General features: G+C 39.2%; 2 protein-coding genes and 2 non-coding genes across 4 annotated transcripts; 1 reads left to right on the forward strand and 3 right to left on the reverse strand.

Annotated features, from left to right (window-relative positions):
• Window positions 1-5,093: 5,093 nt before the first annotated feature.
• On the reverse strand, window positions 5,094-5,245 carry LOC126804264 (U4 spliceosomal RNA). The gene has a single exon (XR_007673220.1). It is a non-coding gene; the product is annotated as a U4 spliceosomal RNA (small nuclear RNA).
• Window positions 5,246-6,026: 781 nt separating this feature from the next.
• On the reverse strand, window positions 6,027-6,143 carry LOC126804265 (U5 spliceosomal RNA). Its single transcript, XR_007673221.1, has one exon. It is a non-coding gene; the product is annotated as a U5 spliceosomal RNA (small nuclear RNA).
• Window positions 6,144-6,580: 437 nt separating this feature from the next.
• LOC126803078 (uncharacterized) lies at window positions 6,581-8,345 on the forward strand. Its single transcript, XM_050530831.1, has 6 exons — window positions 6,581-6,678; window positions 6,757-6,843; window positions 6,936-6,998; window positions 7,103-7,204; window positions 7,631-7,883; window positions 7,985-8,345. The coding sequence occupies exons 1-6, from the start codon at window positions 6,601-6,603 to the stop codon at window positions 8,107-8,109; spliced, it is 708 nt and encodes a 235-aa protein (XP_050386788.1). The 5' UTR covers window positions 6,581-6,600; the 3' UTR covers window positions 8,110-8,345.
• Window positions 8,346-8,553: 208 nt separating this feature from the next.
• Window positions 8,554-11,954, reverse strand: LOC126802010 (protein FIZZY-RELATED 3). The gene is made up of 10 exons (XM_050529525.1): window positions 11,358-11,954; window positions 10,575-10,697; window positions 10,328-10,432; window positions 10,015-10,194; window positions 9,809-9,871; window positions 9,500-9,694; window positions 9,306-9,407; window positions 9,145-9,207; window positions 8,962-9,030; window positions 8,554-8,858 (listed from the first exon to the last, which is right to left on the reverse strand). Exons 1-10 carry the CDS (start codon window positions 11,856-11,858, stop codon window positions 8,805-8,807), a joined length of 1,455 nt encoding a protein of 484 aa, XP_050385482.1. The 5' UTR covers window positions 11,859-11,954; the 3' UTR covers window positions 8,554-8,804.
• Window positions 11,955-12,564: the final 610 nt, after the last annotated feature.

Raw genomic sequence — 12,564 nt, forward strand, 5'->3', positions numbered from 1 at the left:
AGAACCTTTAAGATACCTCAGAATACGATTTACAATAGTCAAATGATAATCTATAGGAGCATGCATGAATTGGCTGACTATGCTGACTGCATAAGAAATATCAGGCCTTGTAATAGTGAGATAAATCAATTTTCCCACTAGCCTCTGATAGTAGCTGATATTGGTAAGAGATGTACCTTCACAATCAAGCACAAGCTTACTGTCAAGAGGAGTTCTAGCTGGTTTGCACTCGAGCATTTTTGCTTCTTTCAGTAATTCAAGCACATATTTTCTCTGGCATAAGAACAATCCTTTTGAAGAAGAAGCCATTTCGATTCCCAAAAAATATTTGAGAGCTCCAAGATCCTTCATAGCAAATTTAGCCTGAAGGGAATGTTTAAGAGAGCAGATTTCATCACTACTATCACCAGTAATAATAATATCATCCACATAAATAAGCACCATTAATTTTCCAGCACTACTGTTTCTGACAAACAAAGAAGAGTCTGCATTACTGCTTGTAAAACCAATATCTTCAAGGACTGAACTAAGCTTAGCATACCAAGCTCGGGGGGATTGTTTCAAACCATATATGGCTTTGTGTAGCTTACAGACAACATCAGGTTGACAATATTGATCATGTCCAGGAGGGAGCTTCATATACACTTCTTCTTGCAATTCTCCATGTAAAAAGGCATTTTTTACATCCATTTGATGTAGAGACCAGTTCTGATTTACTGCAATAGACAACAACACTCTTACAGTGTTCATTTTAGCCACAGGAGCAAATGTTTCCTTATAATCTACACCATAAGTCTGAGTGAAACCACGAGCAACCACTCGAGCCTTATGCCTTTCCAAAGTTCCATCTGCATGAAGCTTAGTTTTGTAAATCCATCTACTGCCAACTGCATTCTTGCCTTCAGGAAGCTTAACAATGCTCCAAGTATGATTTTCATCCAATGCTTTAAGTTCTGCATTCATTGCTTGTCTCCACACATCATGCTTACTAGCCTCTTGATAAGTTTGTGGTTCAATGCAATCATCAATTGCACTTAAAAAAGCATTATGAGCATCAGAAAATTTCTTACAGCTCACATATTGTGCCATTGGATACTTGGAAGTATATGACACATAGTCCTTATGCCTAACTGGAGGGTTTCTGATGCGAGCAGGATTTCTCCTAGGCAGAACTTGTATATCAGCTTGGTCAACAACATCACCTTGGTCAACATCACCTTCTTGTTGTTGGAATTGCTCATTTCCATCATCAACTTCATCAAAAACTGGAACTTCATCAAAATTACTGTTATTCCTGGACAAATTAGGGTAGTTACTGATATTCACACCAGTACCTATGTTTGGTGAAGGAAAAAGATCTTTATAAAACTCCTCCTGAGAATTAATATCCAATTTCTCAGAAAAATAAGAAGTCGACTCATCAAACTTCACATCCCTGGAAACAAATTTTTTCTTTGCAATTGGATCATAACAGCGATATCCTTTCTGAGTGGATGAATATCCCAGAAAAACACATTTGACTGCTCTAGGATCAAGTTTATCTCTATTTTTGGCTTGAGCATGGACATAACACACACAACCAAAAATCCTCAAGTGAGACAGGTCAATCTTTCTATCTTTCAAAACTTCAAGAGGGGATTTAGCATTCAAAACTCTACTTGGCAGTCTATTAATGATGTAGGTTGCAGTGAGTACAGCTTGAGACCAAAATTTCTTGGGAACATTAGCATGAAACATCATTGCCCTGGTCTTTTCAAGTAAGTCTCTATTTTTCCTTTCAGCAACACCATTTTGTTGAGGAGTTCCAACACAGCTAGTTTGATGAATTATACCATTTGTGTTCAAAAACTGAGACATCTTGTGTGACATATATTCTGAGCCATTATCAGATCTTAAAATTTTAATTTTGGATGAGAATTGAGTATTGACCAGATCATGGAAGTTTTTGAAAACATCAAACACTTCACTCTTGAATTTCAATAAATACAACCATGTAATCCTAGTAAAATCATCGATAAAGATTACAAAATATCTAAATCCATCAAAGGATTCTAGAATAGGTCCCCAAATGTCTGAATGGATGATTTCAAATGGATTACAAGCCCTAGAAGCAGAGGAATTGAAAGGCAGCCTAGTGAGCTTGGAGAAGTGGCACACTTCACAGTTCTTGATTTCTTGACTAATAGAAGGAAACAAAATGGACAACACTTTTTCTGATGGATGAGCTAAACGGTGGTGCCACAATTGTGTCTCGGGATTTCTACAAGAAGAGACTTGAAATGCCTGAGAAGGTTTAGAAATGTAGTACAGGCCATTCAAAAAGAAACCTTCACCAATCTTCTTCTTGGTGTTGATATCCTGAAAAATTACACTATGAGGAGAGAAAATGACTAGACAATTAAGGATTCTAATGATTCTACCCACAGACAACAATTGGAAAGGAAATGAAGGAATATATAGGGCTTCTGACTCTATTTGATCAGAAAACAACTTAATTTTCCCTTTTCCTAAAACTGCAGCACCCTTCCCATTTGCAACAGAAACATGTGAATATAATTTTTCAAAATCATGTAAATTCTCAAGTTTATTTGTCATGTGATCTGTGGCTCCAGAATCTATAACCCAAAAATTATTCTCAGCATTTACTTGCAGTGCAGTTTTAAAGGCAGTCAAGATACCTGAAATATCACTGTTCTTCACATGATCAGCTTCTGCAAGGAAATCAGCAAAATTGCTCAACAAGGCCATGTGATTTTCACTGCTACCTCCACCAATTTTCTGTTTCTGTTGAAGATACACTGAGAACTCATTGATTAGAGCACATGGATTTGTTGTAAAATCCACAGATACACCAGGCTTTGAAGGAGTAGTAACCATATTAGCTTTGTGACCACTGCTATTCCATGCTTTACCCTTAAGGTCTTTCTTGGCTTTTTCTTCCAGATACTTAACCTTAAGCTCTGGAAACAAAATCCAGCATTTATCTCTAAAATGATTACCACCACAATGAGTACATTTTCCTCCAGCCTTCATCCCTTTATCAGCATGTTTGAAACTAGAGATATATGCACTTGACTCAGCATGACTTGACTTTACCTCAAGGTTCATAACCATCCTTCTAGTCTCCTCTCTTCGTACAGTACTGCAGACGGTTCTAAAAGAAGGAAGTTCAGAATTCATGAGAATATGACTTCTCAAGTCTTCATAATCTGGACTGAGATTAGCAAGGAGCTGAAATATCTTATCTTCTTCAGCTCGTTTAAGCAAGATAGTACCATCAACAGTATGAGGTCTATAAAGATCAAGTTCATTCCACATGCTAGTTAACTTTCCAAGGTACTGAACAAAAGAATTACCTTCTTGCTCAAGACTAGCAATATCCTTTTTTAACTGAAAAACTCGAGCAGCATTATTTTGATTTCCATAAAAATCTTCAATATCTTTCCACATAGAACTTGCTGAAGATGAAAAGTTGAAGATACCTGCCATTTCAGGTTCCATGGAATTGATAAGCCATGCTCGAACCAGTTGATCATTGCTAAGCCAATTAGTAAACTGATCAGATCCAACATCTGGAATAACAATAGTCCCATAGATATAACCAAGCTTCTGTTTGCCTCCAAGAGCCAAAGTTACAGCTCTAGACCAGTTCAGATAGTTGAACTGATTCAATAACGCAGAACATAGACGTTGGTTTGTGTTTCCATCATTGTCTGAAGATATAGAACTAGAATTGGAAACAGTACTAAAGGGATTAACAGATGATTCTTCTGTCATGATTAAACTAAACAACAAATGAGCACAACAAAAAAAATCTTACAAACCAAAGAGAATCGGAAGCAGAGGCAGGATACTAATGATCCTGCTCTGATACCATGAAGAAAAACAAAGACATCAACACAGCTGTTTGTGATTTTTCTGTCAAGAAATTGTATTGATAATAATGATATACAAGGAGATGAGAATATATGTATATGAACCGTAAGGAAACTAAACTACACTGTTACAATCACTTAAAGCTAAGACAGTATGGTATTAATACTGTAGCAACAAGCACACCATGCTTCAGCCATGCTATGACAATGCTGAAGACACAGATCATGCTTCATATCAATCACTACACACCATGCTGTATGACATATTATTTCAACAGCGACGTCCGCCGCCATAACTACCATCGAGGATCGTTATCCTAACATCGTAGCAGCCACCGAGAGACCACCGTGAGATCTGGGATGACTGGGAGCCCAGTTGAGCAACTGCTGCAATTTGGGTGAGAAGTAAAGTTGTTGAACTTCTGGTTCCTGGAAAGAAATTGGGTGTTAATTCAGAACTTGATGGTTTCTGGGTACTGCTGGGAATGTGTAGAGGTGTTGTGTATCTTACAAAAACCAACAACAGCCATAGTCTCATGCTTACCCACGCGCTGTGTAATGGAATATACACTTGACTGAATAAGCTCTCTTGATTTTCATTGGACACAACTTCAACCCAGAAGTTGAATCCCAAATATAATCCCAAGAAATACCAACCTGCCCAGTAATCTTACTAAACTCTTCAATCAAGTAGTAAGGGTATCAAGCTTTTTGATCTGCATATATACAACTATTTAGATGCACTGCATTAACAGTTTCCTTCAAAGATCCGTATCCAGTTCATATCGGAGGGGTCACAAATAGCACCAGGCAGAGACATGTTCTTGAATCTGGATCGAAGATCTTCCTGGTTGATTCATTTTTGACCTTTTCCGCCCGACTCTAGAGTTCCACTTTTGGTACACTCCTACGTGCAGGCATTCTTCAGACCAAGAGTAATATACCTCCACACATTTGCACAAAGATTGCAAGCACCCCTTTCGTGTAGGCAATTGGGATATAGGCTTACTCGTCCAGCAAAGTAGTGTACCTCCCACTCCCAAAGCAAGTCATCTTGGACACATATGTCAAGTGACAATGGCTTTTGTACTTACGATGACGTGTTAAACGTATGGCACTCGATTTCATCTAGTAAACTGGCACTCGATTTCATCTAGCGTAAATAAACGTATGACACTCGATTTCATCTAGTAAAAGATTTAGAAATGGAATTTGTAGGGCTTTACCCCGAAGGGAGCCCTTCCAGAAATTCTCGAGGGCACTAAGCTTAACCCAGGCCCAGGAGGGGGTTTGGAAATAGTTTTCAACCAGCAATAGACGCGTCTCGGTTAGAACCTCATTAACTGCGTCATTGCCCCAAGCGCAAAGATACTTTAAACTAGGCTCTTAGCCACTAATTTATATCAACGTATTCGCTCCGCGTGTTTCACGTTTTCGATGTGGGACTCAAGCATTTTGTTCTGTTTCTGAAGGTTTAAGACCCCAAACTCCAACAAAATATAACAGCTACACAGAGGAATGTACAACGGAGAAAAAAGAAGACCAGCAACTTCCAAGCTGAAAGAGGCTTTATTACACTGACAGAGAGTAGATTTTCAGTAGCTCAGTGTAATGTAAAAAGCATCAAGATTTTCATGAGGGGGTGTCTCGATGGGGAAAGGATTCGTTCAGATGTGGAGAATTTGCTTCTTGGCCGAGAGAGGCTTCTCACTGCAATCGATTCCAAACAGTAAAAAATTGATCGGTTATTGAGTATTTTTACTCGTAAGAATAAAATCTTGGCACTATGTTGTATGATTCAACTCTATTAAGAAGAATTCAGGATGATAAAAAGATAATATGAGAAGAAAGCTTGAATGGTTATTAAAATTGAGTTTAATCACATCTTTCATCAAATGTTTGTCTTCAACTGACTGGTTTCAGTCCCAAAAGAGTCATGATTGGACGAGATAGGTTTCATTGGGAGAGTATGTAATCTCACTGTAATGGGATTTCAATCACTTCAACGAGAGTAGTAGACAACTCTTTAATGCGTCAGAATTGCTCTTTTGTCAATGTTCCAAGATTATCTGTAATGCTGTCGTATCTCTAACCGCCATCCAAGTTTTCTGCAGAGTCCTTTAACTAAAAGTTACACACTAGAGTTTGAGGGGCACCCACAGAGGTGCACCCTTCCAAAAATAGGCGTATGCCACTTAAAGCGCCGCGCACACGGTATTCTTTAGTAAAAGGCGAAAGAATAGTTCGCTATGTGCTCAACGCATGGCTCCGTGCCATTTTAAACCCAAAGCTGCTTAGTTTTATACTATCAAGCCTATATGCGCTTCTCCTCTTTTCCTATGTGGGACTCCGTTTTTCCTTTCACTTCTGAACGCATAGCTTCTTAGTCTCGGTTCTAGCTGCCCAACTTGCACAAACCTCATCTGGCCATTCTTCTTCTACCTCCGAGAAAAACCATACCTGCTTCCAAATTCTTCAATCTGACTATTTCCACCCGAAACAATTTATGCTCCGTCAGTTTAAAAGCTAGGTGAAAGAGACTGCTCCTCCTCTCTTTCTACTACTCTCGTATTCTTCTATAAAGTTTACATTATAGTCATTATACTTAAACTTTGATTCACTTTTCACATAAACCCACAAATATTTAACCATCATTCTATTGCAGTCCCGGAAAATAAATAGAAGACTTCACAGGGTTTAGGGTTTAGGGTTTATTGCAAAGAATATGAGTGGGGCAGGAAAGCCGGACTTTTTCTACAGAGAAGCTCAGCGCCTGGGTTATGTAGCTCGCTCCGCCTTCAAGGTAGCATTGATTGATTAATTTAGTTATTCAACCCAGAAAGTTAGTTTAGTTTACTAAATCATGTCCATCTTTGAACAGCTGCTTCAGATTCAAAAGCAATACAAGCTCATAACACCAGGCTCCTGTGTTCTGGACCTTGGTTGTGCCCCTGGTGCTTGGCTTCAGGTTCACTTTTCATTTCAAAGATGCAAGCTTTGTGTTCACAATTATTTGCATAGTTTGATACCATTGATGGGTTTTGCTTGATACGTTGGTAGGTAGCTTGTCAGAGCTTGGGTCCTATAAAAAATGGTGGCCTTGTTGTTGGCATTGATCTCAAGGTCTGATTTGAGCTCTGATTTTGTTCTAGTTTTGTGCTTTTTTGGTTCTTCAGTACTTTATAGTCATTAACTGGATATGTAATGATGTGAAATGTGCAGAGCAGAAGGTGAAGGTTCCAGCCATGCATTGTGATTCCAGGGTTCAAACTGTTTGTGCTGATGTTATGAAGCTCCCTAACGCCTCAGTCAGGGAACTTTCTCCACAGGTATCTTTTTGGTTGAATTAACAGTTATGTTTGATGGGTTTTAAATGCTTGGCATGATTCATATCCTCAGTTTGGGGACAATTTAATCTCTGTAGTGGCTTTGTATTCCGAAAATTGTGTTAATTTTTCGTTAACTTAGTTGACTAAGCTTCATGGCCTTCCCGTAGTTATATATAGGCAGAAATTTGATATTTCGAGATTTATATTAACCCTTTTCCATGTACTTGTAGTCTGCTGATTACGGTAGCCAGCAACCTTGTTCTACTGCCCCTTGTTATGTCTTTCCATTGCTTGCAAAGTTTTCAGAAGGATCACATCTTACTATGAATTCTAACCTGAATATCAACATTAGTTTTTCTTGAGAAATACAAGGATTTATGGTTTTGTCATTGTTTATATATATATATATATATATATGTTTTGCAGAAAGGGTTTTCTGTGATACTCTCAGATATGTGTCCACTTGTATCTGGGATAGCAAGTAAAGATGCAGCCTTATCTCTCGAGTTAGGCATGCAAGCACTGGATTTGGCTGTTGGTGGAGCAGCATTAGCTAATTCCAACAATGAAACTGAAGACGAAAGTCTTCCTGTAGCAAATACAAGTTTAGAGGTTAATGGTGTATTAAAAAGGGGCGGTCATCTTGTCATAAAGCTTTTAGAGAGTGAAGATGTGCAAGGTTTAGCTTGTTTGAACCCTCTTCTAAAAACACATTCATCGTTGCACGGTTGCACCTCTGTTTGGATATGTTGTTAACTGCTTTTGTGCTTTCTTCTGTAGATTTTAACCGCATTTGCAAACCATTATTTAGAAAGGCATCATTGTTGAGGCCTAAAGCCACAAGATCGACATCGAGAGAGATTTATCTGATATGCCAAGGTCTGCAGTCACCAGCTAGAACATAGTGTCACACAGAAGCGAGAGTGTACCCAATTGCAACTGGCAACAAATTGAACAAGATTGACGTACCCAGAAATTCCAGTTATCTGCAGTCATTTATTACTCAAATTGTAGTCTTGACTCTTGAGTCTCAAAATCTCAAATCGTGTTTTGTATGTTCAGTGAGCTGGCCAACTTCAATAATCTTGTAAAGTTTTAGCTCAAATTAGATATGGTATTGAAGAATGCATGGTTTGCATTATGGTTTTGACTATGAAGGTTACCAGTATATGATTTTGCTCAAGCTTTGGCTCTCGTTAATCTTTACTGAACTGAGCCTTTCGGAATCGAATCAGGACCATTCAATACGATTTAAATTCAACGGATATTGCTTGTGCTTCTAAAACACAAATGAACTGGTAAAACTTATGAAGGGGAGGGAAGCACAACTGGAAACTGTTAAAAAAATGTATATCAAATCATTCATGGTCTGAGTGTTACGTGTTGTAGGATAGGAGTACAGATTTCAAAATATCCGGAACTAAAGAAAAACAAATGAATCAAGTTATCTCTGTTCTCTACTTATGTATCACACTATCACTGCATCTTCTCATATACATTATATTCTAGACTACTTCATATGCTCAACACAGTATCTTTTGGGTCTGAGGTCATCCTACTGATCAAGAAGTTCTCTAACTTTGCATGATGCTAGAGAGTCTCATCGGATTTGAGTTCGTCCCAGTGACCAAAGACCTGTTTCTTTGCATGGTGTCTGAAATTTGAAGGACGAAATCATAGGTTAATCTCAGTGCGGAGATTTCTGAGCAGCTTAAAATTTGAAAAATGTAGTGTGACTGAATCAGTGATATACTTACCGGAGTCTTTACAGAAGGGAACACATTCCAGAATCTGAGAGTTTCATCCCCAGCACCAGTGACTATTGTCTGCACAAAAAAACAGTTTCAGTAGTTGAGTTTATTACTAGTACAGAATCTCAACATTAACATGAGATTTTGAACTGTTAGTAAATGATGAAGCTATGAATAAAGATGCAATACCTGACCATCTGGTGACATTGCAAGGTACAGGACTCGCATGCTATGGCCAGTTAGAGTGGCAACCTATAAGCGAATTCCAACACGAGTTAGTGACAAATTTACAAGTAACTTCAGAATTTTAATGAGAATTTAGAGAGATTAAGAACACTAGCAATCTGAACCTTTGACAAGGATGGATACTTCCAGACCATAATTTGATTTTGTGAATATCCATGAGTGCTAACTATCTCATTCACATTCTTACTCCATGCAAGATTGCAAACCTGAAAGTCAAGGTAGCAACACTTGAGTAGTGAGACATAGTCAGAGTGACACAACCTATGCTGGTGAGCATAAAAGCTGTAAATTTAATTACCTGGCTTCCCGTGTCAACGCTGTTCAACTGGTGGCCGTTTGCCGTGTTCCAGAAGCGTATGCATCTGTCAGCGGTTCCACCTCCAGAAGCAAGAAGGCCGCTCTGGTGGGGCGACCAAGCAATGGCCTTGACTGCAGCTGTATGCTCTGTTAGCCTCAAAGCTGGTTGCTGAGAGTGCTGATTCCACACCAAGAGCTGGTCATCAATATGACATTGTTAGCATCTTACTAGAAATACGGCTAGACCAAATGTAGAAGGGAGAAAGACCACAGAAAATAAGGAATCCATAAATTAGTATTGGATATATACCTGATTATCATTGCCACCAGAGGCAAGCTCCCTGTCATCGTTGGACCATTTCAGCCCACATACCTGGAGAATCGAAATTTAAGTAATGTCAATATTGCATTAATGTTTTATTTGCAAATGTTATCTGATTGCAATTGATATAATGAGAGAGTTGGAGGTGTAAGGTTACAGTTTCAAAAGGGAGGATTAAGTATTGTAATGTTCACCTCAGACTTGTGGCCAACAAGCTTGTTGATGCAGTCATTTGAGACTCGCATATCATGTTGAAGGATGTTCCGGTCCCGACTTCCTGATGCTAGTATCCTTGAGTTCCATGCCAAAACACCAGTTCTTGTTTGATGTCCACTCATTGTTCGAACCTTCTTGCATTGAGTCCCATCCCAAACCTATAAGAAATGCATGAATTAATGGTCATCTGAAACTGTATCTTCACAAAAGAAAATATAAACTAGTATAGGAATCAGACTATCAATAATTGCATAAATCACAGAAGGGTAAGCCCATAAAACAATTAGCCACCTGAACTTGGCCACCGTTTGTACCAATTGATAAATATGAACCCTCCTTGGTCCATTGGACAGAGCAGACGCCATCATTAGGCCCCAAGTCGCACAGTCTTGTCACCTAAGAAAACCAAATAACCAATACATCACACATTCATCAAATTGTTGTGTTCGAAGTATAGATTAAAGGGCACACTTCTAGAGAGACAACTTCGCAATGGAAAAGCTCAATCCTAGTCTAGTAGACGGAGTATCAATCTCACCTTGCTGTTTGAGGCATTCCATAAGTAAACTGAGGTCCCCAATCCAACAGCAAGGACATTTTGCGAGGACCAGTCCACCAGATTCAAGTAAAAGTCATCTTGAAGTGATGGAGCATCCAATACCTGCAACCATTTATCAATTCTTGTAAGATCAACCATTGCATATTCCATTTAAAGCTAGTTCTTTAGACACGAACCAATTTCTAACTCATCCTAGCAGCTCTACTTCACAACATTAACGATAACTGAGAACTATATCTAAAGTGCCATGATTAAGACTCAAATACAGCTAAATCACCTACCTAGTTCAACACATTGACACAACAGAATAATCTATTTCATTCTCGGTGATTCCTGATAGGTTTCCTCCATAAAAATGTGCGAAAGGAATACTCAAATCCAATTATCAAATACACAATAATTTACTTTACCTATAAATCTGAAAGAGTTTTCTTCACAAATGCATGCAGTTCACAACAGAAAATAAAAGGGTACAAAAAATTGAGATAAAAACTACCTTGTGGCATGATTTAGCCTCAATATTCAGCTAGATCAGCTAGTTGGTTCAACACATTGACACAAGTCACAAACAGAATAACCGATTTCCCATTCCTAGTGAACCTTCATAGGTTATCTTGATAAACAATCATTATCCTCATATCCAGCTCTCATTAATCGTCAAATAAATTCAATCTCCCAGTAAATTTTATTGCTGTAGTCCACAAATGCATGCACACATTCACACTACAAAAGTTAAAAGGTAAAAGATTTGAGGCAAACAACCTTATGGGGTGTCTTGGGGACCTTTCTTGGAGGCTTGGGAGGTGTACAGCTCTCATTACTAAACCCACTATCATGCCTCAAAATCGACGGCGAATACGGCGAGTTAGGCCCGGAAACCTCCGTCTTGAACCTCAACATATTCTTACTCGGACTAATCGGCGACGCCACCTGTCCTCCTCCTCCACCACAACCACCACCACCACCTGCAGGAGAGCCAAAAGAATCAAAGTCAGACCCGAAAAGCTCCGACCTCAACAGCCTCTGATAAGCCTCATTCCCGCCGTCCTTCACCGGCGACGCCTTGTCGTTGAGACCAAACTGGTGCAGCCTCGACGAAGAGCGGCACGGTATGAACCTGTCGCTGCATGTCGAGGTATTCGACGGCGAAGAGAGGCTGGAGATGCCACGGAACGAGCTGGAGAGCGAGTCAAGTCGGAGAGTCGACTCGGACATCCCGGTTGGGAGGTTGAGGATGGTTTTGCGGGGTTGGGGTGAATCCATTTTTTCTGGGGCTTTGTTGGGTTTGAGAGACTGAGGGAATGGAAGAGAACCCAAGAATGGAGAAGAGGCCTTGTTCTTGAGAGCGAGGAGGGGCTTGGAGTGAGGAGGAAGAAGGAGAGTGGTTTAGGGTGTAACGGTCATATATATATTGGGAGCGTAGTTGTGTTTTGGGTGTTCGGTACCTAATTTGCTCTAACGGTCATTTCCATTTCATTGATCTTGTGCGAGGCTGGCACTTGTTACTATATATATATATTCCCTTCCTTTCATTTTTCTTTTTCCTTTTTTGGTTGGGAAGGTTTTGGTTTTGCTAGGATTGTTTGGCTTCGATTTTTCGATTAGGTTCTTGATCTCGTCCTCGGGTTTCGTGGTTGTGATCAACACATCTAAATTGTCATTAATAAATCTTTTTCTTCCATGTTTGCGGTTAAGACATCGGTTAGATCTGGACATTGTTCAGTCGTTGGTTAAATGAAGAGGTTGACAATACCGGTAATTGTTACATGTCTACTAATCACAGATCAAAGTTGGATGGATTTGAATTTAATAGATATAATGTGTTGGGTGAATCACATATTGGTGATCGGAGTTTCATTTTAGTGTGGTGGAGTTCATTTTTCGTATCTTCTCGAGGAAGTACAACTACACATTTGTGACATGATTGAAAAAAAAAATGATATATTTGTAAAGTGATGGTGCCGTATTA

The sequence above is a fragment of the Argentina anserina genome, chromosome 7, assembly GCF_933775445.1.
Source record: "Argentina anserina chromosome 7, drPotAnse1.1, whole genome shotgun sequence".
In the NCBI taxonomy this organism is placed as follows: domain Eukaryota; kingdom Viridiplantae; phylum Streptophyta; class Magnoliopsida; order Rosales; family Rosaceae; genus Argentina; species Argentina anserina.